Here is a 26,063-nt window from a genome sequence, read left to right as displayed (position 1 = left end):
TCCAGATTATAGTCAGTATGAACGTCTTTTCTCAACTAGTTCTGGCTGTCAGTGGACGTTTAGATAATGGCCAGATTGGACATCTTTATTCACGTCATTTATGGACCATTTCTGGATGTCAACGGACGTCCAGATTATAGTCAGTATGAACGTCTTTTCTCAACTAGTTCTGGCTGTCAGTGGACGTTTAGATAATGGCCAGATTGGACATCTTTATTCACGTCATTTATGGACTATTTCTGGATGTCAACGGACGTCCAGATTATAGTCAGTATGAACGTCTTTTCTCAACTAGTTCTGGCTGTCAGTGGACGTTTAGATAATGGCCAGATTGGACATCTTTATTCACGTCATTTATGGACTATTTCTGGATGTCAACGGACGTCCAGATTATAGTCAGTATGAACGTCTTTTCTCAACTAGTTCTGGCTGTCAGTGGACGTTTAGATAATGGCCAGATTGGACATCTTTATTCACGTCATTTATGGACCATTTCTGGATGTCAACGGACGTCCAGATTATAGTCAGTATGAACGTCTTTTCTCAACTAGTTCTGGCTGTCAGTGGACGTTTAGATAATGGCCAGATTGGACATCTTTATTCACGTCATTTATGGACCATTTCTGGATGTCAACGGACGTCCAGATTATAGTCAGTATGAACGTCTTTTCTCAACTAGTTCTGGCTGTCAGTGGACGTTTAGATAATGGCCAGATTGGACATCTTTATTCACGTCATTTATGGACCATTTCTGGATGTCAACGGACGTCCAGATTATAGTCAGTATGAACGTCTTTTCTCAACTAGTTCTGGCTGTCAGTGGACGTTAAGATAATGGCCAGATTGGATATCTTTATTCACGTCATTTATGGACTATTTCTGGATGTCAACGGACGTCCAGATTATAGTCAGTATGAACGTCTTTTCTCAACTAGTTCTGGCTGTCAGTGGACGTTTAGATTATGGCCAGATTGGACATATTTTTTTAAGTCATTCATCGACTAATTCTGGATGTCACCGGACGTCCAGATTATAGCCAGTATGAACGTCTTTTCTCAACTAGTTCTGGCTGTCAGTGGACGTTTAGATTATAGCCAGATTGGACATAATTTCTCATTGTCATTAATCAACTAATTCTGGATGTCAATGGACGTTCAGATTATGGCCTGGACGGACGGACGTGATATCAACCTGTTTTGTATGTCCACAGACGTCGCTTGCTCAGTGGGAAAGGTTGAGAAGCACTTTTCTGAAACATAATTTCAAAGTAGGCGCTCTTGTTTGTTTACGCGTTATTCGCCATCGTCTCTTTGTGCGTAACAAGACGCACAGTTTAACGCGAGAAAGATCGCTGGGTAATTAAATCATACAGTAAGTGGTTAATCGTGAACGTGAGAAGAAAGTCCACACACGGTGTTGCGCTGGAGTGGAATACGGTTATTGGGGTCCGTCACTCATTCTCTCTCGCGCGCGCGTCCGCGGCTCTCAGAGGAAGCTCGTGCTGAAAGAACGGCTGGGAGCGCAACACACAAGGACGCAGCGCGAGAGAGGACAGCACGCGCAAAGAGGTGCACCTGTAAATCCACGCTGTTCACTCGCCGGTGTGCGGATAGTGTGAGAGCATCCAGAAGAGATATTCTACACCCCGCGCATACCCATGCTTGGGATTTGGCTTTCTTTTTCTTCGCTAATGCAAAAGGAAATATGCAGCGAAGCCTCACACTGCTCTGCACCAGTTTTCTGGGATTGTGCTTCGGTTCCAGTTTCCCAAGTAATATCAACATAGGTGAGTGAATTACTAAAGTGAAGGCTGGAGTGTAGAATGTTGCGTTATGATTTATTTATTTTTTAAATGGAGAAATACTCGTAATTATGGTTTTAGTAAATTTACTTATTTTACCAGAAAACTGCTTGTGTTGTTTTAACGTAATCTCCAATTTATCTTTCCCCACAGGAGGATTGTTCCCAACCGAATCACACGAATATGAAGTGTTTCGGTTTGCGCTCTCGCATCACCAGGATATCCCTAAACTGGTACCTCAAGTGGATATGGTCAAAATGGGGAATAGCTTCTCCATGACATATGCTTGTGAGTACAACCCATTTTTACAGTGTAGAGAAAATGTGTGTAGTGAATATCAACACACTGCAGCTGCTGTTCATGTCTATCTGTTGCGTTGATGGCAGAATGATAAAATGAAGAAGTCTGTATGTGAAAGTTTTGTCTCCCTGTTGCGCATACAACGCGGAGATTAAATCGATCTTATTTGTATTAAACACTAATATATCTAGCATGGCAATCGTTTTTGAATGTATTATTGATAGGCCTATGATTCACAACTACATAAAGTGCATGGTCCAGACGCAAAACAATGCGTGTTACGCCGAACGCGCGTGTGGAATGTGGTTGGAAAATAAACCAATTATCAAATTAAACACATTTTAATCCACAGATGTATGTATTTTTTTTTTATTTTTATTTTTATACTGTACGTGCAATTAATCTCAATTATGCGTCATGGATGCGAGCGCCTCGTTGCTGATACATCATGAAACCGTTATGTTATGCTTATAATGCGGATCATTATGAATTAATATCTATTTTGCGGATTTTTTTGAGGATTGTCGGTCAGTTATGTTGGGTCATTTTGTGATTAAGTAGCTTGTAAGATATTTGTGTTTCTAGTCTTAAAGGCAGCTTTACAGAACAGAGGATCAAAGCCCTGTTAATGAAAACAAGCGTTACTAGCAATGAATTGATTAATCAATGACTTTCAAGCTCTTTAGGCTCACGAAGATGTCTAACAGCAGGAATATAGTAGGGATATAGACCGGGGATGTGAAATCTCTCTCTCTCTCTCTCTCTCTCTCTCTCTCTCTCTCTCTCTCTCTCTCTCTCTCTCTCTCTCTCTCTCTCTCTCTCTCTCTCTCTCTCTCTCTCTCTCTCTCTCTCTGTCTGTCTGTCTGTCTGTCTGTCTGTATCAGTGATTCCCAATCAGGAGTAGCCTTCTTTCATTTATAAATAAAATTCATTGTTAGATCTTTCTTTGAGAATGCTTTTATGTGCACCTAGAAATGCTTAAAAATACAATCTCAGTTGTATTAGAAAGTACTTAAAGTATTGATCATGTTATGTTTGAAAGTGAATCATTGTAATAATTGCCACTTAATGATAATGCTGAGTGATGTATACAGTATAAAATAATGTGATTCTTATGATTTCTGAGCCTTACTCATTGGAGAATGTAAGACAAAAAAAGGTTGGGAAACATTGCTCTATATCCGTCGTTCTCAGCTTCTTTTTCCCAACAATGCATCAAAGAATATATAGAGAGAATAGAGTTTAGAGAGTTTTTAAAAATATGACGCAAACTAGACACTAGGTAGATGTCTTTCAGCTCTGTAGCATTTTAAATATTCTTTGTTCTGTAATAATACTGAGAGGACATCAAAGATGTTCACATAAGGATTCGTCTCCCCCGGGCTACCAATATTTCTTTTTTTAATGTGAATTTTGAGCTACGCATAGACCCTCCTGCCTCATCCTCTATTCATGCATTCTGTGTGTGCCCATCCATCAGCTCCTCATGCCTTCTCTCTGGTCTTGAGGAAAACCAATCAGATGAAATGAAAACAATTGCATAATGGCCTTATTAACAGATATTAGGATGCAGATCCAAACACTAATGTGAGGGTCCCCAAACAGTGCAATTAAACTTCATCCACTGATTCTGTCAGAGCTGGAGGTGTGCGGTGGGATTTGTAATGGAGTGAAAAGACAAATCAGTCCCTCTATGAATTTCATAGGGTTTTCTCAGGTGGAAAATTCAACATGCTCATTAGTCAATGATGTTCTTGCACTTTTTCCTCACTGTCTTCCTTTTTTTCCCTCAAGATAAGACATTTGTTATTCACTGACCCATTATGAAGCTCAGTCATATTTAAACGGTGCAGCAGTTTGTCCCGGATAATCGAAGGTCTCTTGTATTGCTCTGCTGTGCTCCCGTCCTGATCTGTTGCATGGTGAATGGGCAGCCCTCACGCAATGAGCTGTGAGAGGAATGCTGTGAAGGCCCCGACTCTGTGTATAGCTGAATGCCCTCTTGTGCCATGGACTGAATGCGACGCCTGAAGAAAGTTACCCTCAGTTGCTCCCCCTCTGTGTGGGCTCAATCCTTAGAGCAAATCATCCCTGTCAGCACCTGCCAGGGTGAACCAGAGGGGGGTGAGTAGACAGAAAAGGGGGTAGGATTTGTTTTGGGGCAAAGGTTGATTAAATAAGAAGTGGTGTGGCACCTAGGAAAGCACAGTTTTATTAATAATTGAAAACTGTAATGAGTGCAAACCTACCCCTCATGTTCTCTTTGCTACTAAAAGGTGATTTTAGTAGCTAATGTTAAAAATGTATTTTCCTAACATTGATATTTTAGGTTAATACTTACCAATCATAAGTGAAGTGATGATAAATTATCAATATCACACGAGTAGCTGTGCGATATGGCTGTAGCACGGCTGTGGCCGAGTGCTGTCATCACAGCGTGCTGAGTGTGATATTGCGTTTATACAACAGTTCGACGGCACATATGAGTAAATAAATATGAAACAACAACAGAGTGTTTTTAAATCCCTCTTTTGCGCAGAACTACTTCCTTCCATCATGGATTCAAATCTCAAGTTGACAGTTTTGAGCCCAAGCCTCCGTTACAAATTCTAAAACGTCCCTTTAGAGCTACTGTAGTAATGAAGGAGTCACTTCATTGAAGCTTGTTGTATTATAGAGTATAGTATTATGGTATTATGAGAGAGAGATGTCTCATACACACTAAACGAGTGTATTACTGCATCTGATATAGCATTCATTCTTCAGGTCGATGACGATGTCCATAATATTATATCCAAAAAATCACTTTGAATGTCCCTCAGGAAAGCAATATGTTCGTCTTTGTCCTTCGCATGACAGCGCTAAAACAACTTCCTTGTTTTGACTCGTAAAGCCGCCATCTAATGGCATAATAATGTAACTCACTGAAGTCCATATCATGATCCTTTATCAAATATGGCATATTATTTATATAAAATTGAATTTATTGAACAACAATATTTAAATTAACATTTTTTTTAAAGACAATAGGAAATAAACACAAGCAAACAATTCAGTAACTTACAAGCAGCTCTCTAGTACAGGATTTAAGTGAAATATAGCCTAAATATAAAGTTATGAAACTTAATTTTCCCCTTAACCAAAATTGATTTGTTCTGGAACAAGTAATAGATTAATAAGAACAAAGATTGCCCGTTTAATATACCCCACATTAATTATATCTCATGTTTAACCACTATCTACATAAGAGCCAGCGGCAAATTCCTGAAGGACTGCATGGCCAAGATGACGCTGTTCTCTGCGGGAACATGAGCGCTGAACGGCCGCTGACGGCCTGGAGCTCGCATCTGCGAAAGTGTCTAAACAGATTGTAAAATAAATAGGCACTATGATTATATATTAGTCACATACTTGAGGTCTAAATAACTACATTCTTGCCTAAAAAACTCTTAAAACTGCATTTCGTGACACAACAACAGTAGGCCTACTTTTTTTTTTTAAATATGGTGGATTTGCTCAACCACCATAACAGTCGACACAAGCGGAGTGATACAAATGGTGAAACGTTAGAGTGCTTTTACTGGGTGAATAATGCACGGCGAACTGTTGTATAAACAATGATAAAACTCTCATTCTCCATTTAAAGTGTTATTAATGTTGGGGTCTAAGAGACCCCTGATATAAAACATGAATGAATGCAGTTCAATTAATTTTATATTTCTTTAGTGTGTTTTTAGTTACATTTCTGAAAAGTGGACATTTAGGCTACTTTGTGGTAAAAAAGCAGGATAAAGTCACAATAATGTTTGCTTACTGGGATTTGATTTAGTAAGAGAAATGTATTGAAATAACTTGAAGTTTGAAATTAGTTTTATTATTTTTACCCTAAAAAAATTGTGGTTTCCGGAGAGCATCAAAATCAATAACAGAACCTGACGGTTAAGACTGTCTTTTGTGATTTTGAAGTTTGGAATGTTGTTGTGCTGCTATTGTTCATTGTTATATGAAATACAGCATCAGCTGAAAATAATATCTCTGTTGATTTCCATGTTTGATTTAATTGCTGCTGTAGTCTTGTTGTTGTAGTCATGTGTTGGATGGTTTCTGATAACTCTTATTATATTAAATTTAAATATCCTGTATATTTAGAGAGGTAATATTAATCAGATTGCCTCATGGGAAAAAAAAGTAATTAAAATAGATGATAGATAAATTGATAAACAGGACCACCTGTTTCAAACACTCTCCCACTTTCCAGGAATAGACACGTTTCACTTCCAATTTCAGAAGAATGTGTAATGGAATTTATTCAATGACCCCCAACCGTCTTGCTGACATTTGAAGTCCTCACAGTTAATGGTGGATACCTTTATTTGATCCGTGAGCAGAATTAGAGCTGATCAATAGCTGGACCCCATGCAAAGGCTCCACAATCAATATGAGATGCTCACCGATTCCTGCATCCAAAGACTCAAGAGCCCACTTAAAGATCTATGGGAGAGTGTGCTTTCATAGACCTCCAAGAAAGAAAGCCTTCAGACCAGAAGAATATTAGCACGCTTCTGGACAAAGAACCGAACCGAGTGTATTTACTGTTGCTATTATTGGATCTGCGCTGAGCAAAGTCTCATAATATAATGCTCTAAATGAAACATCTGTTTTTTTACTGCTCTGCTGCTGTTGAAGAGTACTATGTTCGTGTGTTTCCTTTTATTTGGTGTTTCAAAGTTTGTAGTTTACACCATCGCATCTGATGTGATTGCTCTTGGGAGATGGCTGTAAACATGCATCAGAGTATCTCAGTATAAGCAGCAGCGGCTTCTGTCATAAGCCTGAAATGTCTTTCAGCACTTCACACTGAGAAGAAAATAATAACCCTCTGCAGCATGTCGTACAGTCACAGAGAAATGTGTACCGTAGTGAACATCTAGGATTGTGAGTGTTGGGAGAGGTGGCTCCGGGGTATTGTGTTATTGTGTAACAGGAGAACGAAGCGGGGGAGGGACCTCCAAATCCTGATCAAAACAACAGAATCATCTGGATAGGATTCCCTAAAGCAGGATATTCAATCAAAGTGCCAAGAGGTTCCGTCTTTAAATGTTCTTTCCAGAAGAGGTCAGAACAATCAGAGTTTCAAAACCACAAAATAATAACATTATAAATTCAAATTGACTGAGACACACTGCACACCTCTGACCGCACATCAGTCAAATTCTGTTACAGGTTGTGCTGTTGCTTAGTAACTGTAAACAACCTACAGTTAGCTGATAAATCACGCCCATTATAATCAATGTTCTGTCTGTACTTGTAGAATTTTAAGCAGTTGACACATTTCTACTGTCGCATGGCACTGGAAGTGTGTGAATGCACCTTGTCAGCTTCTGTGTCGCCTATGCTTTATAATGGTTTATAATTATACAATCGTTAAAAAATTTGGGATTTAAAAAAAAAAGAAATTAATACTTTTATTCACCAAAGATGCGTTAAATTGATCAAAAGTGATCTTAAATACATTGTTGCATTGTTGCAAAAGTATAGTGTTTCTTTTGAACTTTCAATTCATTAAAGGATCCTAAAAAAAAAAAAAATGATCACGCTTTCAACAAATAATATTAAGCAGTACAACGTATTTCAATATTGATGATAGTAATAAATGTTTCTTGAGCAGCAAATCAGCATATTAGACAGATTTGTGAAGAATCATCTGGCAGTGAATTTTCATTACAATAGTCATCAGTTTTGCCATCACAGGAATACATTACATTTTCAAACATATTCAAATAGAAAATGGTTATTTTAAATTGTAATAATATTTAACAGTAAGTGTGTTAGGGTTTGGGGTTGAGGAGTGAGGACTCAAGTGCAGGAAACAATAATGGGCTTTATTTGATAAAAAAACAAGAACAAAACAAAAACTACCCCGAGGGGGGAAACAAGAGACGTGACATGGCTTTAACTTGGCACGACACACAATACATTCAACAACAATCCAGCACAGGACTGCAAACACATGGAGAATAAATAGGGAGCAAACAAGGCAGGTAAAGAGGGAGGACAGGTAGGTAAAATGAACTAATAATCAGATAACAAGATAGACAATCGACAGGAGAGCACAAGGAAACACATGACGATCCATGTGCTCACACCAAACATGACTAGAACACAAGCACATGGCCAGTAAAACAAATCACAAGCCATGTGCTCACACAAAACGAGACATGAACACGCCAACACGCAGATAATGAGAACACTCATAAGCCACGTGTGCACACAAAACAGGACAACATGAAAGCATGCAGTGTAAAACAAGCTGCGTGCTACAGTACAAGACATGACATGACACAAACCGCGTGCTACACCAAACACGAACCGTGTGCTACACAAAACACAACACACGACAAGACAGAGCGCACGAGAATGAGCGAAAGCTCACCCTGTGCGCTCACGACAGAATACAAACACACAGAGCATGAATGTTCGAATCCCGACACAGAACCGAAACCAAACTAGACTCACATGCCGAGATCCAAGCACCACGCCCCGCACATATAACAAGGCACACAGACAAGAGAGCGCATGGCTCTAGAACGCTCGAAGCCTCGCGCCCACACAAAGACATGACAAAACAGGAGTGTCAGAGCTCTGTCACAAAACCAAGAAATAAACTACAGAAGTGACAGAACCCTGACAAAGTGAGAATAAGATACCTTTTTTACCAACCTCAAACTTTTGAACTGTTGTGTATATTAATTTATGATAAATGACTGGTACTGGTCCAGAACCAAATGTGGATCTCTTGTTAATTGTGACCTTTGACCTAAAGCAAACATTAATAACAACACCTGACTTTCACGATATCCCATGGCAGCTCTGCACACCAGCACCTTAGGAAAATGCAATGCAATTTCATACATTTCGGGCATTCACAACGATAATAGGGAGGTGATTGAGTCCACTGTGGGGTCAATTTGTATTGTGGCTTTGTATCTCTGATTTACTATAGCTGTTGGTTTTTGTAAGAGCTGTGAAAAAGGATCCAGCGAGGGATGTACTTCTCCTCAATGAGGAAAAGAGAGGAGCTGTCATGTTCAGTCTGAGACGAACAGAGACTCCCTTGTCTCGCACAGTCCTTTACATTAATGAGAGACACAGAGAGAACCACGTCTGCTCTCAGCTGTCTTCTCCTCCTCAAAAACATGACAAACTTGCTGGGTTTTTTTTATTTATAAAACTAGAACAAAGAATGTAAAGGTGGTAAAACACTGTCTTTTGGTTTTCGAGCTGCAAATGACAAATAAAAGAATGAGTGTAACAAACTGAAGCATAAATTCAATATGAGACCATCTTGCCTCGACATTGTTATCTAGTGCAAGAGACTCCACTGTCCCCATACCATCATATAGTGTCATTTAAATAGTGGAAGCAGTCCAATTATGCTTCATTATGAGGATGCCCCATATAGCCTGAGCTTCCTGTCTTAATGAGGACACATGCGTCTGTCTTGGCTGACATCACCATAGAGAATTTAAGAAGGGTTTTTTAATTCTAATCCCTGTAGGTCTTAGTGCTTGTGAAGACGTAATCATGGACTGTATTATCCATGTTAGGAAAATGTTTATGATGGGGAAGATCTGGCTCAGGTGTAGGGTTGAGAATAGATAAATACTACACTAAGAAAATTAAAAGGTACACCTAATTAAACTGAAGAGAAGTTCTCTATACAATTAAATAAAGCCTATCAAAAACAATAAAAACATATTGTTTACGGCTGGTGTGGTAAACAGAAAAAACAAGGAAGTATTTAATATAGATAGCTAGAAATACAAACTCAGGAGAAATATAAGCCGCATCAACCTAAATATAAACGGCACTGAACTGAGGAAACCAAGGGCTTAAATACACACAGAGTAATCAACAGAACTAATGCCGCGTTCCAGGCAACCTGTAACCCGTGTTTTTCCAATCTTATACCCGAGAAAGTGCACTGGAACGGCAGTCAAACCCGTGACTTCCCACCCGTGAACTCGTACTAGATCGATGTACTCCCAGTTACGAGCTCTGACGTCACATAGCCTGCGAAACCATACAAAACAACAATGGCAGCCCGTACGGATGCAGTGTTTCTGCAGGCGGTACACGGTGAGAATACTCTTTAGGACAATATAACGTTGCAGTCAAATTAATAATAATATAATAATAATGATAATAATACACACACGATTATGTATTACAATGTTATGTGTCTGAAACAATAAGTATGTCGTGAATGTGTATTGCCGCATGGAAATGTTAAGGTGACGTAAACCTGAACTTGACAGCATTGACAGCATTGATCATGCTTATGCGCTCAGGTAGTTTGTCGTGACTGGCCTGGAACGCTACAAAGTCGTGAGTCATGGTTTGTAGTCATGATTTACGTGCTCAAAAACCTGCCTGGAACGCAGCATGAACAGGTGTGAATGTAAGGAGGCAACTGGAAACTAACTATCACTTGGAATACATGCAAACAGGAAATTAACAAAATCAAACTAAAACACACATTAACTAATAGTCTTAACTAAACATAAGCCTTACACATATTTTTTGACGAATTTGTTGTCGTCTTTTCGTACAAATATTTATTTAGTTATGCCCTCGTCTAGATGATAAAAATATTACAACAGAAAAGCATTGCACATTTTCACAATTTATGGCTTTTAACCACAATTTGACATAAGAAATAATAATACATATTAATATTTCTTCTTATTATATAATATAAATATTAATATTATGTCAAATATGAATTCTTATCTAAGAAATAACCATATTTTAATTAATTAGAAATAAACTAAATGAAATAAACTGGTTGTGTGATGGAAGTAATTTGAAAAAAAAATATTACATTTTAAAATATGCTAAATAGAAAACTTTATAAGTGATTTAAAATCGTATTAATATTTCACAATATTACTGTTTTTACTGTATTTTCGATCAAATAAATGCAGCTTTAGTGAGTATGAGACTAAAAAATCGTATCAAACCCCAAACATTTGAATGGTAGCGTGTGTCTATGATTAAAAATTATTCGCCCATACACTTTATTTCATTCAGCCTAAGCAGTGTTACTTCATGAAAATGTTTAGGGTGCCATTTGGGACAGGGCTTCTGATGACGTGTGCATCGGCTCTAAGGTGGCACATTAACCCCTTCCTTAATATATTTTTTTAATTTACTAAAAATGTAATAGAAAATCATGATCATAATTTTCAACACGTCAGTCTGAATTTGGGTTTTCTTACAATGATGTTGATTTATGTAGTTACAACACAAATGGATAACGTAAACTAGTGTTTCACACATTTAAATGGATTACACACACTGACCTGCGTCAGTAGAATTGCGTCACATTTACTCATTCTATTTAATGTAATTTAACAATCAAACCAAATGATTTTCATGACATTCAATTCTATTTATGCTTTTGCTTAAACATTTGCATTCTTCCACAGATGTGGACGCAAATTGCACTAAAACACTTCTATTCAGTGGTTTTGCTGTACTGCTACTACTGAATTTATTTTAGTTGAATTGTGAGTTTACCACCTGAATTTAATGTGATGAGAGAGAAAGTATGGGTTCCACGAAATAAGACAGCACATCCTTCTATTTCTATTGCTTCCTCAGAAGTACAAAAAGACTCGTTAATGGAATCTGAACCAGGCACTTTATGATTCCAATCCCTGTGTGTGTGTGTGTGTGTGTGTGTGTGTGTGTGTGTGTGTGTGTGTGTGTGTGTGTGTGTGTGTGTGTGTGTGTGTGTGTGTGTGTGTGTGTGTGTGTGTGTGTGTGTGTGTGTGTGTGTGTGTGTGTATGTGTGTGGGGGGGTCAGGCTGCTGTCTCTTAAGATGCCTTGTGATTGGAGTGGACGGATGTCTGGCCTTCTCAATTATCCGTTTAATTAGGCATTAAGTTCGTTTACACTGGTGTAACAAATTGTGGAAGAGAAAGTAAGAGACCAGCCCTGTCAGCCTCTTTTATCCTTAGCTACTTTGCTTAAGCACAAGAGTGTATGTGTTACTGATGCCTGTCTGAGGACGGCGTTTGTCCTTTCTGTGATGTCGAGGACACATTCTGAGCTCAGCAGCCACTGGCTCACAGCACTATTAGCACTCTTTGAAAGTGTGACCGTTTTGTTCATCCCCTGCACACCAAGACCAGAGTGTCAAGTTCTCTGGTCAGCCTGCCCTTACACTCTTCTGGCCTACTTGAGTATCCTAGACTTGAGTATATCTATCCATTCGAGGGGAAGGGTTTTCAGCTGGGAATTATTGTGCTCACATGTATTAAGGATTGTGTGTGTGAGAGGTTGCAGATATTAAGCATGCTATTTGAATGTATGCTGCAGACTGTGACGTTTTGGAAACGATGTGGAAACTGTATCAATAACAGTCCATACATTAGTCGAGCTCTAGCGTCAATGACTGATGTAACAAACGGTGGTAAAATAAATCTTGCTCAATGCTTAATCTTTCCTCAAAGTAGTGAGAACAACAGACAATCTGCATTAATAGACACCGTTTTAGGTAATAGTGGCCCACAACTGATTAGCAGAAGTATTTCAGTAAGACAGTAATAATGAGAGTTAGCCAGTTAGCAGGAGACCTACACAATATAAAACTCAAAACTAAGTATTTTGAACACCATCTTTCAAGAGCAAGCGTTTTGCGAATCCTGCATTGAACTCTGAGATTTGAGAAGCAGTCGTCAGTAAAATAAAGGGAACACAGCACAAGTTTAGGATTATACTACTGTGGTATCGTGGCAAAGATGAACTTTAACCACTGATTCTTCACATGCTCGTCCTTGGGCAGTGGAAAAAAAACTGGCTTTACATTGTAGAGCACAGGGTCTTCTCGACATGATGCTATCCAGTATCCACAGGAATCAGCTGCAGTGTTTGAGGGTTCAAGTTTTCCCTGGTGTCTGTGCGCACAATACACTGTTAAGTTGTTTTGATTGATACTGTGAAGCAGCTTTGATACAATCTGTATTGTGAAAAGCGCTATATAAATATATTTGACTTGACTTGACTTGACAATAAGTGGGCGGGCAATATGCTAATGTTTCGTCTTGATGTCACATCAAAACGGCTTATGACTCGTTAGAAAAACGATTCATTTCATTGACTCAGAGTCGACTCTTACTTTTGAAAGACAATAACTTTATATATGGTTCACTTTCAGATTTAAAACTTTGCAGGATGTTTTCATTCACTTAGAGCTACATGAAAGGTCATCTTCAAAAATCCATAACAGGGCACTTAAACTAATGTTAGCAAAAATGTATGTTTGTTCCTGGTTTCAATATTGGCAAAAATAAGAAATGTTTCTTGAGCAAAAAACTAGCACTGGAGTAATGATTCTGAAAATTCGGCTTTGCCATCACAGGAATAAATTAAAATTGAAAAAGCTATTTTAAATTGTAATAATATTTTGGGTAACACTCTATTTTGATGGTCCCTTTTGAACATCCTTTTGACTATAAGTAACTTTGCAACTACATGTCAACTAACTCTCAGTAGAGTATTAGTAGACTGTCTGCTTAAAGGAACACTCCGACTTTTTGGGACTTTAGCCTATTCATCTTATCCCCCAGAGTTAGATAAGTCCATACATACCTTTTTCTTCTCCGTGCGTGCTGTAACTCTATCTGACGCACCCACCGCTAGCCTAGCTTAGCACAAAGACTGGATGTAAATGGTTGCAGCTAGCATACTAATCCAAATAAGTGACAAAATAGCGCAAACATTTTCCTATTTACATGTTGTGATTTGTATAGTCACAGAGTGTACAAAAAACAAAGTCACATGAGACACAGACATATTTTAACCGTACATATTTTAACCGTAACTTGGGCGGAGTGATAACCGCAGCACCTGAGACGAGCTCTCTGCTCCTCACCACGGCGCGTCTCAGGTGCTGCGGTTATCACTCCGCCCAAGTAGCAGTGCTTTGCCTTCAGAGAATATAGTCGCCTTCAGAGAATATAGTTCCCAGTATTTATACGGTTAAAATATGTCTGTGTCTCATGTGACTTTGTTTTTTGTACACTCTGTGACTATACAAATCACAACATGTAAATAGAAAAATGTTTGCGTTATTTTGTCACTTATTTGGATTAGTATGCTAGCTGCAACCATTTACATCCAGTCTTTGTGCTAAGCTAGGCTAGCGGTGGGTGCGTCAAACAGACTTATAGCACGCACGGAGATGAAAAAGGTATGTATGGACTTTTCTAACTCTGGGGGGTAAGGTGAATAGGCTAAAGTCCCAAAAAGTCGGAGTGTTCCTTTAATATCTGCCAACTCTTTATTGTGATGCTCCTCCAACAGACACTCTACTGACTATAAGTAACTTTGCAACTACATGTCAACTTATTCTATCCCTAACCCTACCAGTCTACTAATACTCTACTAACACTCTAATGAGAGTTAGTAGAGATGTAGGTGCAACGTTACTTATAGTCAACTGAATGTGTTAAAGGGACCATCCAAATAAAGTGAAACCATATTTTGCAATATAACTGTTTTACTGTATTTTGATCAAATAAATGTAGCCTTGGTGAGCATTAAAGGCTTTAATAAAAATAAAAAATCTTAATGACCGAAATGTTTTGAAAAGTAATATAATGGTTTGTTTGACTTAAATGTGTCATGTGGATTGGATTGGAAGGGATAAAGAGCAGGTTAAATGTTTCTTTGTTTGTTTGTTTACTTCGGTTGTGAGAGTGATGGCATTCCTATTGTTTTTATAACCCTTCTCAATCAAAAGGAAACTGAAAGACAAAGACATTTATATAACACAATTATTGCCCTCCAATTTTATGCTGTTATGGTTATACAGTTTGGGTTATGATTCAGGCATTGATTGGTTGGATATGTGCTGTGTGACCACACAGTTGTCCCACCCAGCATGTGTGCCGTCATATTGTGCCATAATGTCTGAGGTGGATTTCATTCTCTTCCATATTTATCTGATTCTCTTACTCTCAAGCTTAGGTTGTGCGAGTGACTCATTCTGAAGAAGTGAACTCTCATTTGGCCAAACCAGTGGTCTCTGCACCTGTGAGCTTCCACCCACCCAACACTGGATCACTTTTGCTGCATTGAGAGCTATTTGTGGCTTTCAGTATGAAGGACCTGTAACTATGTATCATTATCATTAAGGTCAATCAAACACAGTGAGAGGTATGGCTTAGTTATTGTCACACCGTTTTAAACACTTCTAAATCTAAACAGACTATATGTTCTGGACAGACAGACTTTTATTCAGACCTGGAAGGAGAAGGCTGTTGGAAATCGTTTGTGTGGCTTTTAAATAATGCTTTAGGGCCACAGCAGTAACTCTTAATGTCAGCCACCAGGCAGGACAATTTAGTTGTTTCCATAAAATTACACAAACATCACATAGAAGCTTAAACTGCCAATATGTTATTCTTTTTTATTGCAGCAAACATGATGGACAAAATGACTTGCAGTACTCAGGCTATTTGTTGTGTTTGGGTAATAGAAAAAAGAAAAATTTTCAGAGGTTGCTTCTGGCTTTCGCTAAATTGGTTTGTTCTCCTGTTGCAGGAGTGATAACAGCTATTTCCACCCTCAGAGGCCTTGTCAGCAGACAGGTTCAGGACATGACTACCGTTATCAATAAAAAGATTTCTCAGGATCTTCTTTTGCACATTCAGGGTAGAGCAGAAATGATCCTATTGTAATGACAATACTTGAAACTTCTGGAACGTGGATGTGTAGAGGGGCTCAAATTATTATTTTTTTTATATTATTACTTTTTATTATTTAATTACAGTAACGAAAACAAAATTGATGATTATTATTTTTAATGGAATGTTGCTGTCACGATTGTGGTGCAGATAAAGACAGGCTGAGGCAAAAAGCTCCAATTCAAGGTTTTACTCAAAACAAACAAGTTCAGGCAGGCAGAGGGTACACACACAAAACACTAACATTAACAAGAACCGACGAGGACTGACTGAACAGAGGGAAACTAAATACAGATACAAATCAAACATAACAAGGTGAAGACAGGTGACACAGATGATTAAGACGAGGAACAGGTGGATAATTGAGGGAGTGAGTTCAGGTGTGAAGACAAGAAGGATTCTGGGTAGTGTAGTGAAGACTAAGACAGACAGGTGCAGACGAAGACTGTGACAGTTGCAGTGTTTACTATAAATGATTTATCCATCCATTATTGTTTATTTTGTATTATTGATTTTTTAATATTTTTAATTTTTTTGCCCTCATAATCTTTAATCAAAAACCATTGGGTCCCCTTCCCCTCGCAACAACATCTCTTCTCTTGCCCTGTCCCAAATGACACACTTCATACAGACTTACAGTCCTGTGGACTTACAATGGCTGCCACGTCGGGTGTCTGTTAAGGCGTAGGGTGTCCCATTTATCATTTTAGTTGTCAGAAGGGTGCTCGCGAGCGCCCTCTTTGTGGTTTATATGCTCCTCAGTAGACTTCTTCTCGACAATCAAAGCAGTGTTACGTCACGAAAGTGCGGACTCGTGGGAAGACCGCAAGTGTTCAGGGTGCCATTTGGGACAGGGCCTCTGATGACATGCGGTTTTTACCCAACAAACCCACTTTGTCAATCATAAAACACAGACCTAAAAAACACTAACATCAGGTAGCATTATACGTTCTCTTTTTACAATTTGTTTTACAAAACAAGATCGACACTCTCTCTTGCTTATAATTCACTGCAGTATTACATAGTCCATGTACATTACAGAACAAAATTATGTTTTCCACTTTTGAATGAATGTTAATGAAATTAAAAGACTCACACTTGTGTATGTGTTTAGGCTACATCTAATTGCTTTGAATTAATTAATTTTTAGAATCAGAATATATTTCAATTAGTGGTTTTACTGTCTTATTCATTTTGTGTGTTGTGCTAGGGTTTGAACTTCAGTTAAGTGATCACTATGTGAAGAATTTTGAAAAATGTGTCCTAGAGATTGTAAAAAAAAACCCTGTAATTTCAGTCTTGAGGATGTTGGTTCCTTTTTAAACAAAATAAAAAATTTAAGACATTCATAAAACCTCAGCCATTGTGATTGAATGGCAGTATGATAGGATATGAGCAACATTACATGCAATACATGCAAATGATGAGAAGCCCTCATCCTGGCTTATGTTGTCGTACCATGCACAAACTGTATTTGTAAAGGTCGAATTCCTTGGAAATAACACATTATGTATAGATGACCTGGAACTGTCCACTTATGGCATAAATACAGCAGGATACAGGCGTTATTATTACTACACATTCCCTTGAGCACCCACAGCAATACGCTCCACTGTGTAGGGTAATGACGTGTAACTCCCATCAAATGAGTATGGACAGGCTTGTGTGTGTGTGTGTGTGTGTGTGTGTGTGTGTGTGTGTGTGTGTGTGTGTGTGTGTGTGTGTGTGTGTGTGTGTGTGTGTGTGTGTGTGTGTGTGTGTGTGTGTGTGTGTGAGAGAGAGAGAGAGAGAGAGAGAGAGAGAGAGAGAGAGAGAGAGAGAGAGAGAGAGAGAGAGAGAGAGAGAGAGAGAGAGAGAGAGAGAGAGAGAGAGAGAGATTTCAGAGAGAGAGAGAGAGAGAGATTGCCATTGTGTAATTACTCTGGTGATATTTGCAGACACTTGTGTGTATAGCAAGAGTGAGATTTCGGACTTATTTTATTTTGTGTATGTGTGTTTTATATTTGAACTGTGAAGGTAGCTTGTGTGCGTATGTTGGAGTGTGCCAGGGGATATGATGTGTGTGTGTGTGTGTGTGTTTATACAGTGGACTGGAGGCCAAAGGAGCGAGCAGAACACCTCATTAAAGCAGTAGATGTGGATGGAAGAGGTGCTGCCTACTGTCCTTTAAAATTTAGTCCACTGCAGAGTTATTCAAATAATCCATATAGAGACACGTCATCAGGCATCAACATACACCAAATAACTGCACATGAAAGGGCACCCAGGCTCCAATAATCCACAGGTTTTCTGCTCATGATTGGAGGAAAAGAGAAATAGTGAGTGAGTGAAACAGATTGAGAAGGAAATGGCTATTTAGTCTCCACAGTTCTCCTGAGGGAGTCTACCTGAGACTGCTTTCAGACTGCAGTTTAAAGCAGGTTTACCCCTAGTGCTGCCTGGCAAGAACCTCTCAGACACGCTGTCGTTTAAATAGACTGGCCTCACATATATTAAGTGGAACTGATGCAATAGAAACACTGGAAAAGCCAGTTCCGCAGTCAAGCTACAACGAATATACTGTTTATTCACTGTTGCCAGGTGATTTTGGAATTAGAAAGTGAAATATTTCTCGTTTAACGGAATAGTTAACCAAAAAATGTAAACCCTCACTCTCATTTTGTTCCAAACATGTCGGACTTCCTTTGTTTTGTGGGACACAAAAGGAGAATATTATCAGGATGCTAAAAGGGGAAACATGTAATTGTGTGTTTACATAAACTTTAAAAGTTTAAAAATATCATTTCAATAATGAAACTGAAATCATACCAGTCCGTTTTCTGTCAAATCGGACTAGCAGATAATGGGATTGGCTTCATTCACTATGTTATGTTCAGCATGGCTATGCTTGGTCTCTGCATTGTGCACATACATTAAAAGACAGAAGTGACCCACAGTGTGTATTTAATCTTTCAAATATCCAATTACACATTGTGTCATGTATACTTAGACAGATGAGGACTAGCTCGAATATGCAAAAAAAAAATATATATATAGATGTGTGTGTAAACATACTTGTTGCTGTCAGTGGTGTTTGAAATGACATGGACATTAATGATTATTTTATTTGTTGATGAACTATTCCTTTAATTAATTATTAACATATGGAATATGAAGCGAGATTTGTGATGTAGAAGAAAGTGAAACATTACCATGTTTTTTTTACCTTGAACTTCTGGCAACCACAGCTGCTGTCATTTTCTTCTTCTTTTTTCTAACTGTAAATTTAACAGGATGTTTTTACAGTAGCTTCTAGGCTTATAGCATCAGCTTGGCTAAGGCTCTACGAGTCTCATGACCACAGACAAGCTGAGCGTTCAATACAGTCATCAGTCATCCCTGTCGAGGGTCTGGTAGGGCCGAACAGACCTGTGGAGATCTGTTTGCGAGATGGTGCCAGAACGGGCAGATGCTGCCAGGATCTTTAGCAGGGCCAGAGAGCACAGGTTGGCCAGAGGTGTTCACATCATGTTTTACGCCTCCACTCAGGCTAACACAAACCACTGCAGGCGGCCAGTGTGTTCCTGTCATTAGAGGGCCGGATGACACGGCCATGTGCTCCCTGCCAGTTGGAACTTTTCAGAACAGGGAAGCAGATGTGAGCTAGAGAGAACCGCACACTTGCAGTCTGCTTCAACACTATCACACACACACACGTAGGAAGTGGCAACGGCCGTGTGTGGCAAATCGGTTTCCTTTGAATTTTTTGTAAATTAGTTACTGATTAAAAACCAAATGTGTTTATGTTACTATTCTTGCTTGGGTTACATTAAAACTGTCTTGAAAACTTTTTTCACCATATATTTATTTGTACTTCTTTTCAAATGACAAATTATTGTTGTCCTTCACTTTATAAACAATTTTGTTCCAAGTAAAGATTTCTTCAAAGTTAGTGAAGAACTTGAGATTAAATTAATACATTTCCTAAACTAGAGAGAGTGTTTTACTAGTAAAACATGTTTTAGGAGAGTTTATTTTCCACAGGGCCAAAAATAGCCATATTTGAAGAAACACTCATTGAGGAAATTGCAACAGATTTAATTAATTTATTTATTCATTTTTTGTAAAGAAATTAATACTTTTATTAAGCAAGGAATAAGGATACATTACATTAAACAAATGTGACAAAAAAAAACTGTTACATTGTTACCAAAAAAATATATTTAAAATAAATGCTGTTTTTAACGTGCTATTTATAATCAACATGTATCAAAATGTATCACCATTTCCACAAAAATATTAAGCTGTTTTAAAATGATAATGAGTTGACTGCCAAATCAGCAAATCATTATGATTTCTGAAGGATCACGTGACCAATGGCTGCTGAAAATTCAGCTTTGCCATTACAGGAAAAAATAAATACATTTTTAAGTATTTTAAAATAGAGTTTATTAGAGTTATTACATTTAAATGGTTATTTTACAATACAAAATATCGTTTTTACTGTATTTTTCATCAAATAAATGCAGTCTTGGTTAGCATAAGCATTAGGTTGGTTTGGCTTGAGCAACAGGAAATGGTGCATGAAATAGGAGGAAAAGGATCAGGAAATGAGTGTGTCTCACACTCGCATCACTCTCAAGTGCATCAATGTGACTATCTCAGATAGCATTGCAAGTTTAAAAAAACCATGAGCAAGACACTAAAGCTGTTTTTGGTAGGCTAATATATCACTGTTATTAAAGTTAAGTCATTTAGAATGAATTATGTCTAATGATATCAAATAAAGGTAATGAATATCTTCTGCTGATGCCTGTTGCCAGGAACCAGTTCAACAATATGTTGTAGTTGAATGAGCACAGGTTATTAACATTGTATGCATTGACATTTTTTTTTAAATATGTGAAACCATTCAAGACAAGCACATATGGTATGATGAGGATCTCGATTCAATATGCCATATGTCTTCTGTAATAGCTAACACAGAGGGATGCAGTCCCCCACCTTCCTTTCTCTTTTCACTTTCTCTCTCTCCAGGTCCACAAAGCTCAGCCCAGACAGAATTAATGTGCAAGTCATCAGTCACAGAGGAAGCAGAGCCGTGTGATAAGAACACCCCCAATATTACCTCAAGCTCACGACAGCGTCTGTTATAGACGTGCCACAATCATTATTGCTTAGCACCAAGCGTGTGACTTTTATATACAGTGCATGGATAACAGTTTAATGAGTGTGCCTGTGTTAAATATCACATTCTCTTTATAAGATGTAATTTGCTCAGAATAAGACAATGTCTATCATACAGATAAAGTGTTTTGGCCGGATGTTAAAATGAGTCATAGTTCATGTGATGAAGGCCAGTGGTCACAAACTCACACACACAAAAACACACATGCTGGAGGAGTTGGCACCCTGCACTGCTTGTGGGCTGTTGCATGATGGGGCCCCTCAGGCGGCCCCTGCTGGGATTTGGGCCTTTGGCAGTGAACAGACTGCAACTTCAATCTGTTTAGTTGCGGGACTGAAACGTGAGGGCCGGAGCCATGGTGAAAAATAACCTCCGCCAGGGCAAAGATAGCAACAACAGAGTATGATACAGCATTAAAATACACCAGGAAACCTGGTTCAAAACCGATTGAGGCCATTTTGCCACCAACAGGGAGAGGAAAAGATACTCATCGTGCAAGGCAGCAGAGATAGAAAAGCGCCCTGCTGTTTGGTAAATGTCAGCGAGACCCTTTGTGTGCATTGATTATCTGCCTCTTCAGAAACTCCATCCGCACCATTTCCAGTCCAGTGATGCATATAGAAACGTTTACTAATTGCTTCTTGGAAATTAATAATATATCCAGCAAGATGCTAACAATGCGACATGAATGAGTTCTGTATTGTAAATCGTGTTCTGTTGTTGTCTCCAGTCTGTTCGCAGTTCTCAAAAGGGGTGTACGCCATCATCGGCGTGTACGACAGGAAGACCGTCAACATGTTGATGTCATTCTGCGGGGCACTACACGTCTGCTTTGTGACGCCCAGCTTCCCCATGGAAAACTCCAACCAGTTTGTCATCCAGCTGAGACCCGAACTGCAAGATGCCCTGGTGGGCGTTATCGAGCACTACAAGTGGTCCAGGTTCGTCTACATGTACAGCTCGGACTCTGGTGAGGACTGCTTTTTATGATTTGAAATCTTTAAATTTTGGAGGGAAATGTCTAAGAATGAATTGCACCCACTTATAGCACTGTTTGTTTACACACTCTTATTTACAGCATTTGTGTTAAGATGATAGCAGAAGAACCCAAACGGTAGACAATTACACAACGTTTATTATAACAGAAAAACAGGGGAAAATAAAGCCCACGAGGGGGCAAAACAGAGGCAATACAAACGAGGGATAACTAAACTAGATAACACTTGACAAACACTAGACTATTAAACAGCAAACACAAGATCAAGACATTCTTCAAAGACAAGGTACTCACAGGTAGACTCTCACAAAGTGTGACACAATGAACCGGCACAGGACAGCAAACACAAGGGGATGAAATAGGGGAACACTAATGACAAAGACAGGTGAAGCAGACTAGACAAGGACAGGTGAAACTGACTAGACAATAATGACGAGACGAGGATAACAAGGGGGCGGGGTAACGTAACGAGACAACACAAGCACATGGCTGAAAACACAAGACCATGTCCTTGCACACAAAACATGATTCTGTCATGATCCTGCCTCAAGACTAGAGAAAATCAAGGACACGAGGGCAGAATCATGACAGAACCCCCACCTTAAGGAGCGGCTACCAGACGCTCCAAAAGAGGACATCAAACACGAGACATGACAGACTGGGAAACAGACACAAACCAACAAAACATGACAAATAACAGTAACGGCAAACACGAAAACACAACAACAGGGTTAGGATGAAACATTAAAAATAATAAACAAGGAAGAGGTGGCGGAGGAAACAGAGTTCATGGGGGGTGGTCCAGGGTGGATGGGTGTGCTGGGGGTCTTAGGTCCACGGGATGAGGGCTTGGGACGAGGATTCCGGGCGGACTTGGGTGGGGGCACTCGAGGAGAAGCCATAGGGGAACCAGACTGAGACAGGGTGACACGTGGAGAAGCGCTGGGGGAACTTGACTGTGACAGGGAAGGAGACAGCACAGGACAGGAGACAGGGTGAGAAGTAATCGACTCAGACTCAGATGTAGTGCTCATATTAAACTCGGAAGCGCTCTCCTGTGCAGTACTCTCAGGAGCTGGAGCAGCGAGCTCGGAAACAGCTCTCTCAGAAGTTAGCTCAGGAACTGTTCTCTCAGCAGCGGGTGCTGGGACCGCCTTCACAGCGGCGGGCTCTGTGACTGCAGCGGGCACTGTGACTGCAGCGGGCTCTGTGACTGCAGCGGGCTCTGTGACTGCAGCGGGCTCTGTGACTGCAGCGGGCTCTGTGACTGCAGCGGGCTCTGTGACTGCAGCGGGCTCTGTGACTGCAGCGGGCTCTGTGACTGCAGCGGGCTCTGTGACTGCAGCGGGCTCTGTGACTGCAGCGGGCTCTGTGACTGCAGCGGGCTCTGTGACTGCAGCGGGCTCTGTGACTGCAGCGGGCTCTGTGACTGCAGCGGGCTCTGTGACTGCAGCGGGCTCTGTGACTGCAGCGGGCTCTGTGACTGCAGCGGGCTCTGTGACTGCAGCGGGCTCTGTGACTGCAGCGGGCTCTGTGACTGCAGCGGGCGAAGAACGGGAGGCTCCCCTCTTCCTCCTCTTTCTCTTAGGTCGAGAAGCAGCGACCATCACCGGAGCTGAGACGGGTTGGGGAAGCACGGCGGGAACTGTGTCGGGCGAAGAAGGGGTTATCTCTGGCAGGATAGACTCCGACGCTGAGGACTCTGAAGGAGAGTCCCACGAGGTTCGCCTCCCTCTTCTCCCTCGAAGACGGAAGGGGGTAGATGAAGTGCCAGGAGTCGTGAGGGCGCCAGCCTGATCCCCAAGCGTCACGACGCCTATCATTCGACCCTCGGGAATAGCTGGCAGGCAGGCAGAAGGTGGAGAGCCCGAGGAAGAAGCCTGCGGAACCTCCCGGGAAAAAAGATCCCAGAGGCGGGCATAATCCCTCATGATCTGCTCACCCTGGGACGGGATAGGGCAAACGACCCGTTCTCCATTGGTTGGTGCGGACAACCAGCATCGCTCACGGAACTCCGTTTGGAACTGGAGTTGGGAGGTCATACTGTCTGCTGGGTTCTTTGTTGGCCGGTTCATTCTGTTAAGATGATAGCAGAAGAACCCAAACGCAGACGGTAGACAATTACACAACGTTTATTATAACAGAAAAACAGGGGAAAATAAAGCCCACGAGGGGGCAAAACAGAGGCAATACAAACGAGGGATAACTAAACTAGATAACACTTGACAAACACTAGACTATTAAACAGCAAACACAAGATCAAGACATTCTTCAAAGACAAGGTACTCACAGGTAGACTCTCACAAAGTGTGACACAATGAACCGGCACAGGACAGCAAACACAAGGGGATGAAATAGGGGAACACTAATGACAAAGACAGGTGAAGCAGACTAGACAAGGACAGGTGAAACTGACTAGACAATAATGACGAGACGAGGATAACAAGGGGGCGGGGTAACGTAACGAGACAACACAAGCACAAGACCATGTCCTTGCACACAAAACATGATTCTGTCATGATCCTGCCTCAAGACTAGAGAAAATCAAGGACACGAGGGCAGAATCATGACAATTTGATTTTTATTTGATGTATTTCCATGATCTTGTGGTTTGAAAAAAGAAAATAATTTTTAAATAATAATAATATTTATTATTAATGTAAATTTAGATAATAATATTGTCGATTTCACCTTTTTTTCTCACACAGTGGCACGGTATTCATATTTTGGGGTTCTTGGCATCAAAAAGTTTGAAAACCCCTGACATAATCAATAGAAAGTCTCTATAAATCTCTGTCTAAAAGTGCTCTAAAATGTGCAATGTTTAATAAGCTTAATTTGCATAGAATGGAGGCATGTTTTCCACTCATTAGAATTCAAATACAGTATGCAAAATTCTCATTGTGTAGTGCTGTAGCGATCCATTTAGCAAGTCTTGTTTAAACTGGTTTGTGGGTGCTTAGTGAATAATACACTGTTTTTTGTGCTGAAAAATACCATGCGCTAAACTGAATTCGCCCCTTAGAGTTCTCTTTTGAATACGTCGGTTTTCTGAGACCCAATATTTACCACCACATTGCTGGTGTGCACATTGAGTCAGCTTTTGTTCCCTGTTTGTTTGTGAACATGTTGGTATGTAATGACAGATATAGATATGACTCATGAGAGAGCTGCCTGGTTGTGTGTTGCTGGGATGAACAATAGTGTTCTGATCTGAGTGGATGCATCTCTCCCCTGCACTTGGAGCTCATTTGTGCATCTTTCTCCATGAATATCTGCCAGAATGAAACCATTGTGCCAGAGTAAAATATATCCAGCTGAAGGCTGAGGAAAGAAAATCCCAATTCCAAAGCACCTCTGCACATGCTTTCATTGTTATTCCAAGAAGGGTCCAAACTTAACTCTTCTACCACACATGCCAGGGGCGATGAAAAGTAAGTAAATAATGACAGAATTCTCATGTAATGCACATTAATGAGCCAGCTATAATAATGTGGTTCTTCATATTTTTGTTTTGTTTTTTCATTTCTTTGTGAAGAATATTCCACGTATGTTTTGCAAAACTTCTAATTTGGTAAAAATTGAGAAGACACAAAATTCATGACAGATGGCTTCTTTGGTAGACGGTTGTCGTTTATTTAAATCACGCATGTCTTTTACGTCAGATTTGATTTTATCACAGTTGTTAAGAAAGTTACCAGACAAGTGGTTACTAACCCAAATTTTTTCTTGCATTTGGTGCTTGACGAGTGTTAATTTTAGACCTTTTGCCACCTACCATCCCATAGCACGGGAATTTTGATTGCCTGTCTCTTCTCACTTCAAAATAAATACCTGAAATTCCCAGATCTGCTCTAGAAAAGTCATCCGGTGCTGCTCCACGAACAGGTAAAATCTGACACACCTGTCAGCACCAGGTGTGCTTTCCCCCCGTCCCCCCTTAGCCAATCGGCTGCAGTGTCCCTATAATGTGTCACCATCTGTCACAGACATTCAGCTCAGCCGACCATGATGGGAGCATGGCGTGATCTGCATATTAG

The 26,063-nt window shown here is 39.9% G+C and overlaps 1 protein-coding gene across 7 annotated transcripts in view; it reads left to right on the top strand.

Annotated features, from left to right (window-relative positions):
• The first annotated feature begins 1,399 nt into the window (after positions 1 to 1,399).
• gria1a (glutamate receptor, ionotropic, AMPA 1a) overlaps positions 1,400 to 26,063 on the top strand; it is a 74,674-nt gene continuing 50,010 nt past the window's right edge. For 4 of the 7 annotated variants that reach the window (XR_008808049.1, XM_056261784.1, XM_056261786.1 and 1 more), the window contains exons 1-3: positions 1,404 to 1,786; positions 1,955 to 2,089; positions 21,757 to 21,996. Coding sequence is in view for 6 of the 7 variants with exons in the window: in XM_056261784.1 (XP_056117759.1) it covers positions 1,705 to 1,786; positions 1,955 to 2,089; positions 21,757 to 21,996 (457 nt within the window). In the remaining variant the exon portion in view is untranslated. Of the gene's footprint in view, positions 1,787 to 1,954; positions 2,090 to 21,756; positions 21,997 to 26,063 lie in introns of all 7 variants that reach the window. The other 3 variants (XM_056261785.1, XM_056261783.1, XM_056261782.1) reach the window with 3 other exon arrangements.

The sequence above is a fragment of the Rhinichthys klamathensis genome, unplaced genomic scaffold (assembly GCF_029890125.1).
Source record: "Rhinichthys klamathensis goyatoka isolate OS25496 unplaced genomic scaffold, OSU_Roscu_1.1 h1tg000186l_1, whole genome shotgun sequence".
Classification (NCBI taxonomy): Eukaryota; Metazoa; Chordata; class Actinopteri; order Cypriniformes; family Leuciscidae; genus Rhinichthys; species Rhinichthys klamathensis.
Note: the sequence above shows the minus strand (reverse complement) of the source record. Positions and strands in the feature narration are given on the sequence as shown.